At 32.5% G+C, this 22,089-nt stretch overlaps 2 protein-coding genes across 3 annotated transcripts; one reads left to right on the top strand and one right to left on the bottom strand.

Annotated features, from left to right (window-relative positions):
• Positions 1 to 2,416: 2,416 nt before the first annotated feature.
• Positions 2,417 to 3,989, top strand: LOC137837178 (uncharacterized). The gene is made up of 4 exons (XM_068646069.2): positions 2,417 to 2,590; positions 2,767 to 2,827; positions 2,909 to 3,095; positions 3,601 to 3,989. The coding sequence occupies exons 1-4, from the start codon at positions 2,453 to 2,455 to the stop codon at positions 3,641 to 3,643; spliced, it is 429 nt and encodes a 142-aa protein (XP_068502170.1). The 5' UTR covers positions 2,417 to 2,452; the 3' UTR covers positions 3,644 to 3,989.
• Positions 3,990 to 9,140: 5,151 nt separating this feature from the next.
• Positions 9,141 to 21,279, bottom strand: LOC137837179 (plastidic glucose transporter 4). Of its 2 annotated transcripts, none has more exons than XR_016520501.1 (14): positions 20,926 to 21,211; positions 20,489 to 20,752; positions 19,202 to 19,316; positions 18,965 to 19,032; positions 18,341 to 18,473; positions 18,159 to 18,258; positions 17,962 to 18,074; positions 16,706 to 16,799; positions 14,232 to 14,419; positions 13,129 to 13,275; positions 12,945 to 13,018; positions 10,470 to 10,558; positions 10,225 to 10,339; positions 9,141 to 9,604 (listed from the first exon to the last, which is right to left on the bottom strand). XR_016520501.1 is itself a non-coding variant. In XM_068646070.2 (14 exons), exons 2-14 carry the CDS (start codon positions 20,745 to 20,747, stop codon positions 9,422 to 9,424), a joined length of 1,644 nt encoding a protein of 547 aa, XP_068502171.1. In that variant the 5' UTR covers positions 20,748 to 20,752; positions 20,926 to 21,279; the 3' UTR covers positions 9,141 to 9,421. The 2 variants fall into 2 exon arrangements, 1 of the variants encoding a protein (XP_068502171.1); XM_068646070.2 differs by having other exon boundaries at positions 14,232 to 14,385; positions 20,926 to 21,279.
• Positions 21,280 to 22,089: the final 810 nt, after the last annotated feature.

The raw sequence follows: 22,089 nt of genomic DNA, 5'->3' as shown, positions 1-22,089 counted from the left end.
GAAGGACCCAGCCATAGAAAATAATTATCTTGTATTAGTAATTATGTATTAGTTCTATATTAGAAACAACATTATTAGAAAGCCTAAACCCTAAACCAATAAAGTAGTTTTTTAAGTTGATGTTTTTTTAATTCAATATCAACTATAAAATGTCATTTAAATTTTTTTATTTGACATCTATCATTGTTATCTTTCAAAACTTTGAAAGTAGATCTTTCAAGTCTTACCAAGCAAATGGAGTAACTTGCCATTGACACATTGCCCTAGTTGAAAATGCTCATGTCACACTTCTCATCAGTAGAGATCTTTCTAACAATTTTGGACAATTTGAAATGAAGTGGATGACTCCATTCTCATGCACAGACATGTTAAACTTCATGTTTCTACCACCTGCACAGAAATCCTTTTCCATTGGTTTCCACAATCCTTCTCGAGGTTTCAAAATCTTGCAACCCAACTACAAAGTCTCGGTTGCCAATTTCTAAACCCACCCATGATGAAAATTTGAATGCACATGGTGCATGTGATGATCATGTTGTTGGAGTGTTATGATGAGTTTGATGATTACATGGTCGTTCATTTTGAAACCCCAACTGATTGGTCTTCAGATTATGCATGCAAAATTTTGAAACCTCGAGAAGGATTGTGGAAACCAGTGGATAGAACATATTCTCCTTCTTGAGTGTGTTCTGGAGATAATTTGCTTGCTTTCTAACTTGTATATGTTTTGCATGTATTAAGTGCTTGTAATAGGCATATAAAGATAGTGAATTTCAATTGTTCTAAGATTACATAACTAAGACTAACTATATGATTTGTTTTGATCTAAACTAGTATAAATTTGTGTAATATTTCTCATCCCACTATTAGAAAATCATTAAATAGAAACTAATTTTAAAAATAAAAAATAATTAGTTGTTATATTTAATGATTTTCTAATAATGTCATTTCTCAATCTTTATATATTATTTTTCTATCTATTTGTAAATTGTATGCAATATTTATCAATCTTAAATCTTCAATTAATTACATTCAATTTTTAATTAGATTTATTTTCAAAGAATTTTAAAAAAAAATATTTTTTTCAATAAAATTTTAAAACCAATTTTAAAAAAATTTATTTTTTTCAATAAAATTTTAAAACCAATTCACCACCATCTTATTGTACGTTAGTCTCAATTTCTTTCCCAACACACATGCTAATCTAAAACTTTTTATTCATCATAAGAGTTCATAGATAGGGATGGCAAAGTGGGGCGAGCCATGCGGGTTGCAGGCCGGCCCGCAAGTAAAAAACGCGGGGCGGACTTACCTTTTCAACCCGCTAACCCGCATTAGCCCGTCCCGCATTAGCCCGCGGCCCGTGCGAGCCAACAGCGGGGCGGGGCGGGCTGGTCCGCTAACCCACAAGAAACAAAAAATTGTCATTGTTTTAATGTGTGCAAATGACGGGGAAGATTATAATTATGAAAAAATGGATGAAAGTTTTTTTGAGACGGCATCCAATGTTATTGAAAGGGAAGAATGTCAATAATATTTATGTTTAATATTTTTGAATTAATGTTTTGGAATTAGGTATTTTTAATGTTTTAGAAGTGGAAGAATAGTGATATTTGATATTTATCTTAATGTTTAATTTTTTGATGTTTGTCTATGTTTGAAAAAGAAAAAAAAAATTGGATTTGATAATAACAAATATATAGGTTTAATTTGACAATTTTTTAAAAACAAAATGTAAAAAAAATAAAAAAGAACGCGGACTGACCCACAAACCAGCGAATCAGCTCTTATGTGGGACGGGTCGAAAATTCTAACCCACAATAACTTTGCGGGCTAACCTGACCCGCATTTTTGCAGGCCAAACGCGAGACGGACCAATACGGGGCGGGCTGGCCCGCTTTGCCACCCCTATTCATAGACTATCAAAGAAACTCACATATTCATCCTTATTACATAAAGTAGAAAATATGAACTTTTGAGTACAATAACATTTAATAAAATATAAATTTAAAGTAAAGAATATGCGAAAAACAAATTAGAATAATTTCCTTATCATTTATCCATTTATAATTTCCTTTCAAGGTAACTTAAAAAAATTATATCTTTTTAATGGTTATAATTTTTTTTTTTTCAAACTCTTAAAATGAAATATAGAAATCTAATAAAAAAAATCAATATAATAATCGTTTCACACGAATCTTTTCAAAATTTTAAAAGGTTTGCAGTACAAACATAAATCTATTAAAATTGTTTTTTTAAAATATTATAAATCGTTACATTCTTATTTTTATTCCAGGAAAAATCCTTACATTCTTATTCTTGATGTGTTATCTTAAGAAATTTGTATGAAATTCTTATATTGAAATAATCTTTTTAAAATCTTTTATTTTTGAAATTTGTATGAATAATATTTTATAGCTATGTTCATAACAATAAGAACATACGAAAGGAGATGAAAGTGAAAACGAAAGAGAGAATGGAAAAGGAAGAAGAGGATCGTAGAAGAGAAGCTGCAATCGCATCCACACCCTGCCTCCGACCTAATTTCAACCCTAAAGGCGTCACCCAACACCAGCTCCAAAAATTTCGTGTGAGTACCCTCTTCAATTCAATTCACTTTTCGTCATTCTTTACATTTTCCACGTTCAAAAACATTGAAAATTTTAGATTTTTTCAACATTTTGAAACTTGGGTATGTGGATTTTACTACTTTTGGTTGTTGGTGTTCTTCTGTGTTAACGTTGTTTGAACATTTGATTGTGATAGGAACTACACAAGAGGCGCTTGCAAGTGAAGTCAAAATCAAAGTTCAAAATAAAATCCAAAGGTTTCTTTCTTTTATTCCCCACTTAATTGTAATGATGGTTCATTTATTCATATTGTTCTAATTCCGTTTATGGTTCTGCAGACGGGGCCAACAAAAAGTCACACAGTGGTGATTTATCTAGCCAAGACAGTGTAGCTCAAACTTCAAAAGTTGATCACAAGGAATCAGGCCTCTGGAATGATTGCGAAGGGTTTGATTCTAGAAATGAAGACGCAAAGGATGATATACCTGTGATTTCTGCACCAAATAAGCAAAAATTGCATTGGGGGTATATATATATAACTACACTTTAGTTGATAGATCTTAGTTTGCAATAGTTAATCCTTGTTTTTCTTTGATTCTTTGGTCGGTTATGAGACTAGTTGTTGAGATTTAGTCACTTTTTTTGTTAACAACCGTAATTAGGGCATTTAACTTCCTGTTGGCAGCTTGAGGTATTTTCACAAGCACTTAGGATTGATTATGAAACTAATATGCAATTTTGGTGGAGTTTGGTTATAGTCAAGACTCCTGGACCCTCCCATAAATGTGTTTTGTTATAATTGATCTCAAGTTCTTCCCCATAAACTCTGTTTGTGTTGCCAGCTGAATCACACCTATTGGGTTGTTAACATATCACACATTGGTAGCTGTGGTTAATCTCTGTTTTGACATCGCATATCACTGGTTGTTGTTTGTAGTATTGCAATTCTGCTTATATATAGCTATTTTGCTTGTTTGTTTTGCCATGTGAGCAGTTCACAATCATTTGATGTGTTAATAATATTTTGTAGGCTTGACACCAAGAACAGGTGGGAGAGGAAATCCAACATGTAGATATCATTGTTGAACTGAAGTGGGAAATTCATGAATTTTGGTGAAAATGATTATGAGAAGAGGTACTACTCTTGATCAAAAGACCACGGGAGTGCTCTGAGACATTGTGTTGCAAAATGTAGAGAATGCTAAGAGAAGATCAGTTATTCTTGTTGGGCCTTAAACGCTGTCACGTAACATCATGGATATCAGTAAGACAGTAAATAGCTCTGCTGTGGTTATTTGTAGTAAATAATTTTGTTAGATAAAGAACTAATGTTATATTTAATAGATTAGCATTGTAAACAGTTCATCCTTAAAAAAAGTTTTTTGATCTTTACTGAAAAAGAAACTTAGAATTTTTGCATGAAGATTCTTATTTTGTTTGTTTTATATCTGTTCTTCTCTGTTCGTTCCTATTGCACCAATATACACTTTTCAAATTAAGTGCAGGAAATTTGGAGGATTCAGGATACATGTTGGCCTGTATTAAGTTGAATAAAATTTATAATTCGTGCAAAAGCAATTACCACCGCGAACTTGTGTAAAAGACACTATATTATTCTAATTTTTTTATTTAATAAAGTTTTAAAACACAATTGTCGACCCTTATTTTCCACAATGTTTTCTGCTACATAACAGCAAGAACACAGCTGAGAAACCCAAGTACATAGAGCTGATCCCAAAGTTGTTTACAACACTCAATAAGAGACTTGTAAAAAAGTTGGAGATCTGTTAAAAGCCAAAACAACCCATACTTTAATTGTTACCATTCTATTGAGTCAACCAATAGAATAATACTTCTCCTTTTTTAGCAATTTAAGAAGTCAGCAATTGCCATGTTAAAATAATACAACACTTCAATTCAGATAATATTCTTATGTCATTTGATCTTCAAATTCAGATAATATTCTTTGACCCATGTGAAGCTTTCAATCTTATTCTCCCTTGTTTTGATGCCCTTAAGTATATCTCTAATTGAGTCGCCTATATTGGATTGGGGATAAGAGTCCTTCATACAGGCGTTATTTAGGTCCATGAAATCAATACACATACACCACTTCCTACTTGTCTTTTTCACCATAACTATGTTGGCAAACCATTCAGGATATTGGATTTTATGTATATGATCAGCCACTAAAAGCTTGCAAGTTTGTGGATGGTCGCTTTTCACTTTTCTTCTTTAAATTTCCTTCTCTTTTGTATGACAAGGTTTGCCTTAAGGAAAATTTTAAGTTGATGGCATATGAAATCAAGAGCAATTATCGCTATCTCGGAGGTTGTCCATGCAAATACATGCATGTTGGCTTTTATCAACCCTGTCAACTCGTGTTCTATTTGTTCGAACAAAACGACTCCTATTTTGATCATCCATTCCTTGTTTATTTTTGTCTCTTTGAAATCGCCAAGGGGTTGTGGTCACCTATCGTCATAAATAATTCAGGGGTCAATGTATAACACATTGACATCGAATTTTGGGTGATTATGATACAAGCTTTGGTGAGTGCAAAAAATATTCTCATAACATTTTCAAGTCATCTTTTGATCAACTATTATGGTCACAACTTTTCCACTGGCGATTGGAAATCTAAGTTTCAAATGGACTGAATCATAACCCCTAGTTCGTTGAGAGATGGCCGACCAAGGAGTAAAATATATGATGAAGGAGCATTAACCACATTATATTGAATTACTATGGTGTTTGCCTCTTGATTGTCCGTAAATGTTGTTCATAGACCAAAACCTGCTCACCCAAAAATTCGACTAACAATCCATGGAAAAATTTTAATTGAACCTTTGGGATCTACAACCCTACAAACTTGTCCAAAAACATAACATCGGTTGAGGTTCATTGGTCAACAAGGACACGATGCACAATTTTGCTCATCATTAAAATTGATATTACTATTAGATCATCCTCGTGAGGAGCTATATCTTCAAGTTCCATGTCAAAGAAAGAACTCACAAATGTGGATCATGGTCACCTTGTCTCCAAAGATAGCTCAGCTTGGGAATATCGTTTTCTGCTAGAGCTCGTGGATTCCCCGCTGGATATGGTGTTAAAATCCCCAAGAATAGATGATGGAAGACCATCCCAGCCACCTAAATCATCATCATGCTAAGAAGAGAAGAAGTGTTGAATAAAAGATTCTCTTTCTGAAGCCTTGTAAATTTTTATAAAATAATTAAGATTTTCTAATTCAATTTTTAAAATCATGTATTAGAATTTTTAGTCCTTTTATATGGGCCAAATTTTAGATTAGAATAAAAGAGCTTGAAGGAAAGTTTAAATGGCATCCACAAAGATGCCACATGGACACCTACATGGAGCATTTTTCCTTCCTTTTCCCAAAGTGACTAGTCTTTTTCCACATGGAGCAAGAGATGTCTCCTACTTTCCTTCTCCTCTTCCTTGATGCTACTTGTCACATCCTGAATGAAGAGCTTGGGGTTGCATTGATTTCCACATGGAAACTCATGCATAAAGAGTATTTTCGGCGCCACATTGGAGAGTTTTTAAGTTTCATTAGTCACTTTTAGCTCTATAAATAAAGAGCTTTTCTATTGTAAAAATAAGACTTGAATTGAGTAATGAGTTTTTGCCTAAATGATTTTCATAATTTTTATCAAGTCTCACTTTTCTTTTACTCTCACTCTCTAAGTGTAAAAGCTTAAAAAAAGCTAGAAGGTTGGCATAACCTTCTTCCTAGCACCATTCTCCAAACCCAAACTCATTCACATTCTTACCCATTTTTTAATAAAATCTTTTGTTGTCATGTCTTTTCCATCAATGTCAACCATCTACAATTGAAGAACTTAAAGAAGGAGAGCGTGAACTCCATCAATAGGTGTTTCTTATAGGGTTTCTTAGTAGGGGTTAATCTTCTAGCGTTGTTTTGGGGATGATCTCCCCTCTTGCGTTATTCATTCATAGTGACGCAAGTCACCTTGCAAGGCTAGTCGAGCGAGTTGTGATGTTAGAGTGTAACACTTTTCAGTGTCATGGCCATGAGTTTGATGAAATTTGCAAAAAGCATGGCAGCTAGGTCTGAGAACTCAATGTGTTTAGGCGATGAATTGAAGTTTGTTGGTCACCTTTTCATCTGTGGGGATTTCTTTGCATGAAATTGTGAGGGGAGGACAAACAACTCAATCCTACGATCTTCGAGCAACATAAGACATATATCACTTTTCTGCATGTCGATCTGTCTGTGTGTACCTATCTTTCCATAATCTCCATTCCTTTCAATCATCCCAAGGTTGACGTCTTTCTTCCTCTTCATTTCTTCTACTTTCTTTTTTTTAAATTACTTCCTCGACTTCAATATGAGAAGAGGCTTTATATGGGATTTCGACCATAAAACTTATTTCAAATTAAAGATTCGTTAAGGGGATTAACCCATGGACCTTTGATGAAAACGTCCATAAACATCTCTTCATTTGGTTGGTAGATGTGTATCGTGATCCTAAAAAATCGATTAAGATAATCCTTTAGTGACTCACTCTCTTATTTCTTGACGTTAAATAAGTCGACCGTCTTTGAAGCTTTGACCTTGTTGGCAGCAAATTGTTGAATGAACATGTAAGAGAAGTGAGGGAGAGAAGTGATGACCCCATCAGAAACTCTACTAAACCATTGTAAGGTGATTATTGAGAATGTACCTACCTACAAACATCTTGCATTGTATAACATTCGCTCTCCTTAAAATTAACATCTAGGCTCATAAAGTTTTAAGATGACTCTCGGGATCTCCTCAAGAATGGAGAGGATTTGACACCATTTAATGAGGTGACACCAGTTCATCCATAATTTGCTGAGAAAAAGGTTATGTTTGGTTGTATAAGGAGCTCATTGGTTGTATAAGGTTAGATAGAATTCTTCTGTCTATCTTTAATTCTCTTTGTTTTCTCGTTGTAGTGCTTGAATAGAATCCATGATTTACTATAAGGTGGGAATGTCATCATCTTCTTCTAGCTAAAGTGAGTGTGTCGTGGATTTCTCATAATGTATGTATGGTAGGTAAGTTTTACGAAACCCTATGTCAAATATTTTGGTTTAGGATTAAGTTTAACCAAATAAAGTAGATTTAAGGGTATTGAGCATGAATTTATGTTTATTCCTTATGTTACCTATCTATAGGAATATAGATCCTCTTAGTTCTATCTATAGGAAGATCCTCTTAGTTGCCTATTTATAGGGAGATATTCTCTGTTTTCTAGTATGAAATCCTAAATTTTAGAAAATAATTATGAAAATTTCAGTATAAGAGAAAATTGATTTGCTTAGATTTATAGGTATATTAATCCTTATATATCCATGGAACTGAATATTTTCCCAAAATTTTAACTATGTCTCTTTCAAATTCCATACAAATTGTCCATTTGACGATGGATCCTGAAGATGATGAATAGTTCATAAGAAAATTGGGACAACTTTATAGCATTAACTACATTGTTCACATAGGACATAGAGTCAATTCATATTGTAAAAAAGCTTAAAATGTTTAAGAGTTTGGTTACGTCTTGTGTAATTCAGACATAATCTAAAATTAGTTGATATGTCTGTGTACCTTGTCTACCTTCCTTCCGGATTAGATAATTTAAAAATTGTTTCTAAATCTAGTAAAATCTTTTAAATTAACTAATTCATAATTTTAAATTAATTAATTCATAATGTAAATTTATATTTTAAATTGTATAATTTGAAATGGTTTTTTTAAAATATATTCTGAATTACATAATTTAAAAGACAATTTATGATTTAAATCCCTTTTTTCAAATTAGTAGAATTTTTTTTTTTTTTTTTTTTGAAAAAGTACATTCCAAATTACATAATTCTTAGTTGTGAAACTTAAAAAAAATAAAATAGAACAAGAAACTAATATCCCTGAGGATTGACTCACAAAAGCATAATTCAAGCTTTTTTTATAAAACCTTATCCTTCTAACAAGAATAACGAGAGTAAATTTTGATTTTTTTTTTCTTGTCTTTTATTATTTTACCTTTCCCTTCTACCTGCCCCATAACATGATACTTTAGCACATCAATCCTTATTTGAAAAATAATATATACAATAAAAAATAAAGGTTGTGATATATTCTAAACAAAAAGAGTATAAATGTAACCTGTCAAAGAAATTGGTGTAATGTTAGTAAAGCAAAGGAATTTTTTTTAGATCCTAAAAGAAAAAGAGGAGTATTGAATAAAGTCCAAAAAGCAAGTAAAGAATGTGAGTGTAAGTAATTTCCTTCATTATTCCAAAAAAATCTTAGAACATCTCTGATAAATTTCACGAATTCCTTATAATGAAAATAATATTTTTAAATAAATTCTTCAAACACGAGTTCTTTAAAATTGAAATTTTACTTCCATAAAAACAATTTCTATTTTAAGTATGTTTGTTGAAACTCATTGAAATATTGTTTTCATAAATAAGGAAAACATGAAAAAAAGTTTCATTGGAAATTTCCTTCGAAGTATACCAATTAATGGCAATATTACTTGCTTGCTATATCAGTAGATCCAGAAAATTATCACTCTCAGTTTTGAAGAGAGGATGTCTACTTTATTCAATTTGACATGTTCTTGCAGTTATCTACCATACATGGTGACAAAAACTGTAAGTTCCAAAAGATAGTACTGAATACAGATGATTAACCAAAGCTCACAATTTTGTTCCAATATTGCACATGAGCAAAATTTGGTTAAAGTAAACCAGTCAATCAGTGTAAGTGGTGGCAAGAGCATAAAGCATTCTGTGAGAAGGAACTATGAACACATGCATTTTTTGGGAGATTTTCATGCTGAAGAACTCAGAGCTCTTTCTATTTCCTCCAATGATCGACCCTTTGTTTCCACAACATTTCCAGCTATGTATAAAACAGCAAGAACACAAACAGCCGAGAAACCCAAGTAAACGGTGCTGATACCAAACTTGTTTACAACACTCAAGAAGTAGAGGCCAATGACAAAGTTGGAGATCTGTTAAGACCAAACACATTCATAGTTTCATTGTCAAATTACTATCTACGCAACTAATAAAACCAGTATTGCAATGAATATATGTTTAGCCTAGCTTCTTCATAAGCACTTCTAGAATAAAAGTAACAAGGAAAAATGAAATGAATTTCTTTATAAATTCTCTTATAGTTTTTCTAAATTTTTATTTTTTAACTTTAGGGGATCAGTTAATTTTAGTTTATGAAGAAACTTGTTTTATTTTTTTCTTCTTATTTTTCTCTCCTATAAGTAATTCCACAGATCTCTCCAAACAAACCCTAAGTATAATGCCAGTATACATCATAACTAAATATTGGATGAGAAAGATCCAAGGAACTTCTGGGGCAAAATATTGGATGAGGAAATTCATAATGAAGCTATTTTCTAGGGGAATGATTCTTCAACCATAGCATTCTGAAAATCAATTTGGAAGGCAAAACAGTGTTTCTTTGTTTGTTTTTATGTTTGGTAAGATCACAGGCAGCTACATTTAGACACTACCAAAATTTAGTTTGTTAGTTTAGTATAATTTCAAAAATTTATGGCAAGATAAAGGTATAAACCACAGGTAAAATATTAGATTCCACAATGAAGTTACTCACCCAATGTGTGCCTAATGACAAAGAAACTGCTTTTGCTCTAATTCTAGAAGCAAAGATTTCCGGTAGAAGAAGGGCAGGTACAGGTCCAGCACCAAGAGAGAAGGATAGGACATAGCTGGTTAAGATTCATAAATCATAGTCATCAGAAATGAAAAGCTTAATTAATAAAAGAACCTAAAAGTTCATTGAAGTTCAAGTCTTTCAGTGAATGGAATCACTATCGTTTAAAGAATTAAATGACTTACAGAACAGTCCCAAGGACAGCAAGGGGGCCAGAGTATGGTACAAGAACCTTCCAAGTAAAAGACAGAGAAAGAAGCAACATAGAAGCAGCCTGGGGCAGAGATTAAAAGTCTGTCAATTATATGAATGAAAAATGCAGGATAATTTATTTACACAGCTCTCAATAAGTCAAATAAATTATAAAACAGCAGAAATTAAACTAACCCATTAGGATGAAGATTTAGTTTGATTACACCAAACAGAAACATAAATTCAAAAAACATCATCTTATCCCGGAGTGAGTGACTCTCTAAAATAATATTAAGAAGTGGACTTTAAGCTTAACTCAACCTTATAAAATCGGCTTAAGAAATGTCCTTATCTCTAGTTGATATGGGATCTCCAACAAATAGTTTGAACTATAAAAGAATTGAGTTATATATGTGTTCATTTAAGCAACAAAGAATAGACCCAAACCTACCAACCTAATTATGCTTCTAACATGTAAGCATAAAATGAAATCAAACATCACAATGCTTGAAAACTGCCTTTCCTTCCTTCAAGAATAGAAAGTATAAGCATCATGAGAAAGGGGAAGTGAGAGAAGTGGAAAGAATAAAGTGTAACTCCTTACATCAACTTCTCAAAATTCTCCTTGACACTTTGTTAATTAACCCAACACTTCTCCTTGCTCTTGCAGAACCAAAGTGTCAAAGAAACTGCTTTGTAAGATCCAAAGTGGTTTGCTGCTAGCTATGCAAAAAGAGTTTCTTGCTCTTCATTACAAGGGAATCTGGTCAGTAGTTCATCTTTTCTCCTTACAGACATGCAATTGTTTGTAAATGGTTGTTTCATGTTAGCGAAAACCCTGATGATACTGTTCATAAGAAAATCAACATGGCTTTGACTTCAATGAGACCCTTTCTCCAGTCAACAAACCTGTCTCCATCTGGATGATGATATTAACCCTTGCTTTTACTTATAAGTGGTCTTTGTTTCAGCTAGATTTTAGCAATGGGCTTCTTGATGACGAAGTTTACATGTCTCAACCTCCAAGATTTGAAGCCAAACATACTTCTTGGCTTTGCAGGCTTCAAAAAGCCATTTAAGGTCCGAAACAAACTCTACAAGCCTGGTTTGAGAGACTCAACATCACCTTACAGCAGCTTGATTAAAAAGATAGCAAGTGTGATCCTTCTCTATTCGTCTATCATCAGAAAAACTGCACAGTTTATTTATTAGTTTATGTGGATGACATCATAATAACTAAAAGATCCACCTCCATGGTTTAGCATCTCATTCACAAACTACACTTTGTCTTTTCTCCCAAATAATTAGGTGCCTCTTATTTTATTGGTATTAAAGTATGCCAACAGTCTGGTGCCACTTGTTCTAATGCATACCAAATATACAAAGGACCTACTATCTAAAATAAATATGGTTGAGGCCAGACCGGTCTCCTCTCCTATGTTTTCTGGTTCTAAACTCTCTAACCAAGGTTCAAATTTTTGTCCTCATCCATCGTTCTATAGGTCAGTTGTTGGTACACGTACACTCCAATACGTCTCTCACCATTACCAGGCCAGAGATTCATTTTTCTGTCAACAAAGTATGCCAATTTATGTCTGCACCTTGGAATCTCATTGGATTTCGGTCAAATGAAACCTAAGATTTCTCAAAGGTACTTTACAATGTGGCTTACATCTCTCTTCAGCTATACCTCACCAGCCTCCACCCTATCAGTGCCTTTTGTGATGCTACTGATAGGCATTCAACCTCTTGGCTGTGATCTATCTAGGCATTCAACATCTCTCTTCAGCTATACCTCACCAACAACATTCTTTTTCTTAGGTCCCAGCTCAAGTTGGTGGAGTTGCCACTGTCTCACCCACTTTGAGCTTGCAAGGGATGTTAGAGATATACTTTTCTCTGACCTTGTAATATCTCGTTAAGTTTCTATTTGTTTGATACATCTAACAGCTGCCAGTTAGTAGTTTGTTAGTTAGTTACAACTGAACAGCTGCAAGTTAGTGGTTTGTTAGTAGGTTACAACTGAACAGCTGTCAGTTGTAGTTGTTTACAACTGAACACCTGTCAGTTAGGGACTATACTCTGCTCTTATACACATATACTCACTGCCTTTTGTACATTTTCAGATCTAATCAATAAATCATTTTACTCTTTTTCTATTTTTCGATAGTGTTGAAGGCTAACAGGATATAGTTTCTAACTTATCAACATGCTCATGTGCCCAAAATTATATTTGAGGTGAAAAGATATATTTGAACACAAAAGCCGACCATGCATTATGCCACTGCACTAATGGAAGATTACTTCCTTTGCTCTGAACAAGTTTAGCCAGGTAAGGCATTAGGCCCTCAAAGCTTAACTTTTGACAATTTTACTTGTGATGTTTCAGGGATATCACGAATCTATCATGTATATCTAACATTTTTGAGCTTTGCCTCAAACAGATGTGTGAGGAAAGTAATTATTACCATCCCACTAAAGCTTATGATAAGGAGACTTTTCCTTCCTTGTTTGTCCATTAAGGAGGAAGCGATAGCAGTTCCTGCAACAAACAAAACATAAATCAGAAACAGTAATTTGCGTGCACAACATGTACAATAACCTTTTTTTATTATATGTGGAATAAACATTTTATGATTAAATAATACTAACCAAAAACATTTGATGCACCAACCAAGGCACTTGCTGCAACATCAGACGCAATTCCAGCACTACGGAAAACAGAAGTTGAATAATACACTACAGCATTTATTCCAGCCAGTTGCTGGAACAAAAAAAGTGCTGCCCCTACACTGACAACTGCAACAAGGCACATTTTAAGGAAGTGCTATACTATTTCATATAAGAATGCATAAAGTAGACTAAAAAGTTAGTTGGTCAGTGAAATTAAAACATAAACCATGATAATAAAAGTTTCTCTGTTGTTCTGAATTGTGTGTTTAATCATATTTGTGAATCCTTTATTTATAATCATTCAAAGTATAATATAGGGAAACCTAATAAAAGACTAATAATACTGAACATTCCTAATTATCAGCTATACTTAATGTCATGAGTCAAGCTGTTTACAAATGTGATAAATTCAAGAGCTCTTCAGGGCTTTGGAGAGCATGTTTGCAAGTTGGTTACATGAGTTGACAAAGTTAGTGATAATTTGTCCATAGAGCACCTTCTCTCTCACAAAATGAGAATCAATTTTTTATATGAGAAACCTAGCTCTATGATACCACAAGGAGTGTCACTCTTATTATGAATTGTGTGTTTAATCACACATGTAAATACTTTATTTATAATCATTCCAAGTATAATATAGGTAAACCTAATAATGAAGAATATTCCTAATTATCAGTTGTAAATATTTCCCTAATCACTAAAGATCAAATCAAATCTTTTACAAATAGTATTATCATTTAATAATAATTCTTCACACAAATATATTAGATTAAATAATAACTCTTCATACAAATGTAAGAAGGGCCTCAAGAAAATCAAACATCAACGGGAAGTCTAAGGATTATCAGGTCTGATCAATGTGGTTTACATTGAAACAAGATAACGGATTTGCATGAAGCATCAAGCTGGATAACTATTACAATCAATGTGGTTTTTACATTGAACTTCCTTTACACCAACAAGCTTAAAGAAAAGATTTTTCTATGAAATGGCCTTCAAGATATTTAGGTTAGTATTATCATTTTTTGTCAAGTGTTATCAAAACTATAATCAGTCAGAATCAGAACTGAATTTTAGGATACCTTTCCAATATCGGCTACTAAACAGATCAAACCACCCTGCTTCAGGCTCAGATGAACCTTGACTTGCTGTTGATAAGTCAAGCATAACTGTGGCAACTCTTTCTTTTCCATAAAGTGTTTTAATAGCCTTTTCAGCTTCAGCGAGTTTTCCTTGCTGTAAAATAATACATGGAATATTCTCAGAAAACCTACAATAAAATTACGGCATTAAACTCTTGACAAATACACATTAGTTATCTATGCACAATATGTATGTACTATGTTGACTTTTATACCAAAATATTAGTATCACAACACTTAAGTTTCAATTCAGTTTGAGCATTAAGGAAACTGATAGTGTTTTTAAGCCTCTAAGTATATCTTAACATACATATAAGACACATCATTTATATATAATATATATGACTTGTCGGATTATGTTGGAAAATAAATTTGCCTTAATTGCAATCAATCCTAGCTTGTGTAATTGTGTTCTCGTTGGAGATTACCTACATTGCAGCCCCAACCAAGAGGGTGTTTAGCTTTGGAGCCTGAATACTTCAAAAATGACTTTTTTCAAAGATACTTTTAGAATGCTTCCAAATACGTATTGGAAATGTATCCAATGTTTTATTTTTATTTTTTCTAAGAATTGGCTTGGATACTTGATGAATGTGTTTTATGCACACTTTTAGCATAGTTAATTGGACTGTTTACCCCTTTTAGTGCATAAATATTCATTTTTAGCTTTGTTTTGTTTTGTAAATGAGTCATAAAAGAAAGATTAGTAAGAAAAGACCTTAATTATGTATATTTGCATTGATATTGATTAATCTTCTTTGAATAGGTGTATGAATACATAAACCTAGGCAAAGAACTTTCAAAACAAGAACCCCCCCCAGCGCAGATCAACAAAGTTGCAAATAACTGTTTTAACTGCCACTCACTCAGCAATATAGCTTCGCCCAGCAAAATCACTTCAGAGCGCAATGATAGATCTAACGAATAATCCACTCAACAAATTACATTTCACTGAGTGAATTTGTGCAGATCTGGAAAAGGTCAGCAAGTCAAGAATCAACTCAAAATTGAGCCGGCTTTCTACATAGGCCTTGTGTGACTTTTTGCAGTATTGAACACTATATATAGGTGTTTGTAAAGTCACTTTAGAGGGAGACTTGTTTTAGATAGTTCATCTAGTTTTCATTCTCTTTAAACACTTTCCAAATTTTTCCTTTTAGAATTCGAAGTTTCTCTCTAGTTTCCATTGTTCTTTACAAGCTTTCTTCTACATTTGGAGCACTTTCAGATTTAATAATTTAATTCAGTTCATGTTTTGCAATTTTTAATCAATTTTTTTCTCTCTAAAGGCTACCCACCTGAAAGCATCACTATGAAGTATGAGATCCCAAGTAGGTTGGCAGCTCAACAATCACTTGCTGTTAAGATGGATAAAGTATTATTAAAAAAGAAACAAAAAGAAAAACAACATGGGAACCAAACCAATTCATTCTCTTTATTCTCTTTACTTTCTAATCATGCAAGTTAATTTTCTGCAGTTAACTGTTCTCTTTATGGCTTTCTAGATTTCTAGGTTAATTTTCTGATCTGATTCTTGGTTCATTGGCTGAGATTTGGTTTTCTATAGTTCTAAATGTTTAGATTTCAATGTTCTTGAAGTGTAATTGATTTTGTTCGGTGAAACTCTTTCAATTATATGACTACTTCTTTTTTCAATTGAATTCATAAGTCTAATTTGAATTGAATAGAGTGAATCAATTCGTATTAGCAATTTGAAATATGAATGTTTAGGAATTCATATAAGTACTGTTTTGTGGTTCCAAATAGTCCTAAAATTCATCATTAGACGATGAACTAAGAAGAAAAATAGAGAATTAACCATTGGTTTTCCTAGATTTTAGAATAATGGAAACAACAAAAAATCCCCAAACATAATTCTAAAATTAAAATTGAAAATAAGACTAAACACCAATACACCTTGTGAACTCGATCTAGGTTAATCCTTAACACTATATTAATTGTAAAATCTTGTTTGATGCACTTAAGCAACTAGAGTAGTCATCAATACTTCCAAATAGTAAGCATGTCTTATAGTAGCTTGAGCAGCAATAGTCTTCCTCATGCTATAAGAGGAATTGGAATGAATAGTCCTTCATTTGTTCTTTGAAGAGAAACAAATTAGATCCAAAAAGGGTTGAATATTTGGTTTACGTACATTACTTTCAACTTATGTCTAGAAATGGGAGGTATTATTGTATGGAAAAAAAAAGAGACCAGGTTGCGGGATAATAGTGGAGATATATTCACATAATGGTTTTGAGCTTCTTGAATTGGTATCTTGTGAACCAAATTAAGAAACTATCTTTGTGAATTGTAAGACTTAATAAAAAAGTATTGATGTGTCTAAAAGTATTGTTTACTGTAGTTTAACTGTCATTATGAATTTAAAGGATACTACAGAATTGCAGGAAAACCTGAAAAAGCCAGCGTGGACTTTCTGGAGAAATAGCCATTCCTAGTGCTAACAGAACAGATGGAACTACTGCAATGCCAAACATTGTCCTCCACCTGATAAAATATAATTAAAAAATCAAATGAGCTAGAGGAAATAGAAAACTAACCAGCAAATTTATCTGGATCCCATAAGATGAAACTATATAGTAAACCATGAAGACACCATGGAAATATGAATTTAACTTCAAAACTAACACAATCAATTATTTAAAAGAAATAATTTTTTAAAAGAAATATGTGCAGAGGTGTAAAACTTTCCGGTGAATCCATACATATTGGGTCAAAGCTATTACTTCTGTAATGTGAAAATACCAGGTCTAATTTCAAATATTGATATTTAAGCCCTATATTGGATTAACTAGATTTTTGTGTGCACCAAATTTTCATATTGCTTGATTGATGAATACTTCGCTATCCTTCATTGTAGTGTCCAAATTTCAATATCTAAAGTATGAATCAGTAACTGCACTTTTATCGCAAAGCACGTGTTTGCAAATTGCCACTAACATTAGGACTTCATATTTCTGTCAGGGGAATTGATTAGCATAACATTTACTTTGGTGTAGATTGAAAAATATTGCAGAATATTTTATATCAATTGGTGTACACTGCAGAATATTTGTTATTATTGGTGCAAATTTGTTGGTTACAAATCTTGTACTGCTATAATTATGTAATTGTCTCCATAAGTAGTTAGCAGATCTGCAAGATAGCATTTATAATAGCAAGTTTTAGGGCTAAAACTCAGATTGTATCATCACTATTTAAGTGGGGATGGGGTGTGTAAGTTTTCACCTAACCTCTTTTTGAGCTGTTTATTTCTCCAGAGAAGAACAGAGACTTGTGATCTGCATCTTTTCTAAGTCTAATATTATAAACTAAGGAAATCAAACTACTAGAAAATAACTAATGTTTAGCTCCAATAAAATCCCTGACATCAATTCTTATTGAGAAAATACTTGGGATATAGATACGGACAGAGGAATGTCCTTAAAATCTTGACAAATTTCTCTCTTCTATGATCATGTTTCCTTCTATCACTTCATTTATTTCCCACAAAAAAATATCTCTACTTTCTTGTAGCATTTTACCATCTCTATATGATATTAATCACCAGAAGAAATAAACAGCTCAAAAAAGAGGTTAGGTGAAAACTTACACACCCTATCCCCACTTAAAAGAGGAAAAAAAGCAGTAAGGTGAAACAAGTAAATACCATGAAGGGTTTCCAGCCAGAGGCAGCCCAGCTACCAGTGCCAGAAGAATCCCAATACATATAAAAAGTTGATTAACAGAACCTAGTGCACCACGGACTTCGGTTGGTGAAATCTGCCCATAAGAAGGACATGTAGATCGATATCTTATTATCTTATGTAGACATGATCACAAAGATAAGAATAATTAATAAAGCACCTCAGATATGTATAGTGGTACTATAGCAGATGTAACACCAATTCCTACACCAGCAAGTAACCGACCAATGATCATTGGCTGAACACTCTGGGCTGTAGCACTGTAAATTTATCATAGCTTATAATGTCAGATTTCAAAAGTATAGAAAGACAAAACCCTGTCCTAAATACTAACTGACAGACCTAAGAAATGCTCCAATTGCTAGAGGGATTGCAGCTAATTGAAAAGTCCTAGTTCTTCCAAATTTGTCAGCCAATGATCCACCAGTAAATGAACCAGCAGTGGCACCAGCAAGAAGTGTGCTGACAATCCAGCCTGTTCAGGGATTTTCACTCATGATAATCAAGAGAAAATTATTGATGGAGCATATGCAAGTCAAGTTAGAACTTCTAAAAAGTTAACAGTAACAGAGTGGGACTTGTAAGCTGGAACTTTCATAAAATATTCATTCAAACCTGTTTCATACAGCTTATTACAAAGTGGTCTAGGCCTAACTCAACTGTACAAAATTATCTTGTAGGGTGATGATTGACCCCACTTATATGCTATATTTTTGCATTATCTCAAGTCAATGTGGGACTTGCGTTTTTTCCAACAAAGCTAGGTTAATTTTCTACTTATGTTGACAGTACCATTAGCATGTACACTACAGTCATCGATACTGAAAATCTTCCCTTTATGAGTGCCAAAACAAATTGCATTTTCATATATAAATTTTTGTTACTTATTAAATCAATAAAAAACTTCAAAGTAATTTACATAGGTAGATAGATAGATCTATACACACACATATATAAAACATGAACCTTGTAGAACAGTATTTTCAGTTATTCCTAGATCCTTTGCGAGGTATTCAAGAGCACCATTTACCACCCTACATCAAACATCACATTGTCAGAGTTATCCAACACAGAGATATTATTGAATGAAAATTAGTCACAGTTATACATGAAAATATTATAACATAGATAGCAGCACAAAGAAATGACTTGATGCATTATAGTCTATTGACCCACATGCAAATAGGAAGATTTTATACATACCCAAGATGGTAGCCAAATAAAATGGCTCCAAGGCAAGCAACACCAACATAGGGTAGAACAGTTCCAGAAGATCTGCTTTGAATGGTAGCTGGGACAACATCCTCGGTGTTTCCATCTGCAACTCAATTTACTTGCTATGAGTATCTGTAAGAACATATAAATATATGTAACAGCTAGAAAGTTATCAAATTGCAATTCAAATCTGAATTGTCAAGCTAACTTTTGCATTGTGAATCATAAAATTATATAGAATTCTAAGAGGCAATGCAAAAAAAAACTGAAATATATGTATGAATGGCATATCTTTTTTAGTTCTCAATGTATTAGGTTTAAACTAGAAATTGATAATAACATATTAACCATAAAAATCTCACAACAAAATCAGAAGTCACAAGTGAGTGTGTGAAGCTTCTATTTCATAAAACTAAAAATGAAGCAATGGAAAAACCAAATATAATGCATTGAACAAAGTCAAAGCAGAAAAATAATCAAGTGCATTGAGTTGTGCTCCATCGTTTCCTTATGAGAAATGGCTAAAGAAAAGTAAAAAAGAAAAGAGGTAATAAAAAGATGTAATTTGTATTAATGATACAGAATCCCACTGATCCATTCACATATTGCACAATCCAAAATCAACTGCTATGCATCACATGATATGTATCACTGGCCAGCTGAATAGTACCATATTGAGTGATTCAAATCACAAATACAAGTGAGATTTACACTGTAAGCTGACAAAAGTAGCAAAAGTTGTTCATAGATTTTGAAACTTTAGCACTAAAAATTCTGTGTTTTCAGAATCATCACATATGAAACTAAGAGCCAACAAGAAAAAAAAAACGCAATTCTAAAAGATGAATTCCACAGTATAAACTTTTAAGATATTCTACAAAGGAGTATTATCCATAAAATTTGAATTCCCTCATGTTCAAATTAAACATTCATGTATGAACTGGATTACAAACCACAAGATTCACATCATTCATCATGCAGATTTCATGTTGGGGAAATCGAGCAACAGACTTAACTACCTCAGTCAACAAACAATAGCAACAACAAAAACGATAGTTAACACACATAGACAAGTATAGCCTTGCTAGAAATAAAACATCAATGCAATTCAACAGAAAGCTAAAATGGCATCATTAAGCAAAACAACACTCGGTCCATCTACATGAATCAAGTACATTATATACACATCACAGGCAAGACAAATGCAATCCGAAAATAATTCACAATAGCTAATAAACCAAACAAAATCAAAACCATCAGCAACTGCATACAAACCCGAAGTCATAACCCTCACTGATCTGGGCTTAACGGATGACCCAAAAATGCCACCAAAACCAACGCTAGTACCAATTAGCTTAGTTTCCATAGTGGCAGAACCAAGCCTTAACCCGCAGAGATCGGTGTTACTCTTTGCCATGGACACTCTACTATGTCTCAAAACACTCCCATTTCTGAACTCCACAAAATCCACCAACCCCCTTCGTTTTGGAACCCCCAAAGTGACTCCTTTAACACCAAAAGTTGATGCATGCATGCTATCTGATAGAAAATTCAAACACCCATTAAATCAAAACATAGAATTTTTGAACAATTATATGTAAATGTACAAAATATGTTGAAATGGTGCGGAGAAATAAAAAAAAAAATGCCACCGCTAATGCAAATGAACTAAGATGGAATCGTGAAAGAAAATAAAGTAACAGATGGATTACCTTGTAAAAGGGTGACACAGAAATAAGAAAAGGGTGATTAAAGTTTTGTACTTTAGAGTGCTCACGTTCACTATGAAGAGATCAAGCAATGTTTTTTTCGGGATTTGCGTTTTCTGAAGGAAGGAACTTTGAAAGAATCGCTTGAGTGAAACCAAACACTAAGATGAAGCTGATGAAGATTTCAACTATTTATGTATTATAAAAAAATACTTAGATAAATTATCCATCCAATTATAAATAAGTGATGACTCATCAGTACGTGTTCTTTCGATTCATCATCAGATTCAGTTTTGATTAAATAATTATGTTAAATATTTAAAGAATTTGATTTCTTACAAATATTAGTTTTATCCGAATTCAAGTAACATTGTTTCTGGAATGTCTATAATCTCCTATAAAAAAATCTAATAACTTTTTTTTATTGTTTTTATCAGAATTTTAAAAACTATATCAAAAATATTTCTTAATAATTACCAATATAAAAAATTTATATTACAATATATATCTATTAAACTCCAAAGTCTAACGTTGTCAGCAGAAATTATTTTTTTACGATAAACTCTTAACTTTATAATTACTTTAAAATCATATTTGAATTAAGAAGGACATGAGTAATTAATTAGACAATAATTAGGACAAATCATCTAAAAAACGACACTAATTTATTTTTGAATTTGTTAATTTATCTAATAAGCTCTAAATACCTACTTTTTGAATACTGATGAAAATTTAAACACATTACATTAAACCATTTTGAAAATTTATCGTAGATTTGGTGTTATTAGTGCAATAAAGAAATGTTTAATACTAAAAATAATTTGTACTGGGAAGTTGAGTCCTAGAAGAATGGTGTCAACTAAAAAATTACAAAATTGTTTTAAAGTTCAAAAAGTGAACAAAATATTTTTATACAACCTTCAATCATTTTTATTTAGAACATTTATAAATAGAAATTAAACAATGCATACATAACTCACTCTTATGTGAATTACACTAGGTCTTTAATTCTTATTAAGCTTCTCTTTGGGTAAATTATTTTAAATTGTCTAATAAACATGAAATAGAGAATGATATTTTTCTTTAAATCTTTAACTTTAGTAAAGTTTTATGTTTTTAGTTTTATATCATCTTATAGAGAGTTATTCTTATATCATGTTTTTTTGT

This window comes from Phaseolus vulgaris, chromosome 4 (genome assembly GCF_051622355.1).
Source record: "Phaseolus vulgaris cultivar YP4 chromosome 4, ASM5162235v1, whole genome shotgun sequence".
NCBI lineage: Eukaryota > Viridiplantae > Streptophyta > Magnoliopsida > Fabales > Fabaceae > Phaseolus > Phaseolus vulgaris.
The sequence above is the reverse complement of the archived record's forward strand: the minus strand, read 5'-3'. Positions and strand labels throughout refer to the sequence as shown.

What these genes read in the sequence shown, in the direction of transcription:
- LOC137837179 (XM_068646070.2), bottom strand. Translation starts at nt 20,747, where the DNA reads ATGCATGCATCAACTTTTGGTGTTAAAGGAGTCACTTTGGGGGTTCCA. An exon ending in AGTGAGGGTTATGACTTCGG is followed by an intron (nt 19,317 to 20,488) that starts GTTTGTATGCAG and finishes ATTGAGTTGCAG; the next exon opens with ATGGAAACACCGAGGATGTT. An exon ending in TGAAAATACTGTTCTACAAG is followed by an intron (nt 18,474 to 18,964) that starts GTTCATGTTTTA and finishes ATCCCTGAACAG; the next exon opens with GCTGGATTGTCAGCACACTT.
- LOC137837178 (XM_068646069.2), top strand. Translation starts at nt 2,453, where the DNA reads ATGAAAGTGAAAACGAAAGAGAGAATGGAAAAGGAAGAAGAGGATCGT. An exon ending in ACCAGCTCCAAAAATTTCGT is followed by an intron (nt 2,591 to 2,766) that starts GTGAGTACCCTC and finishes TGATTGTGATAG; the next exon opens with GAACTACACAAGAGGCGCTT. An exon ending in GTTCAAAATAAAATCCAAAG is followed by an intron (nt 2,828 to 2,908) that starts GTTTCTTTCTTT and finishes ATGGTTCTGCAG; the next exon opens with ACGGGGCCAACAAAAAGTCA.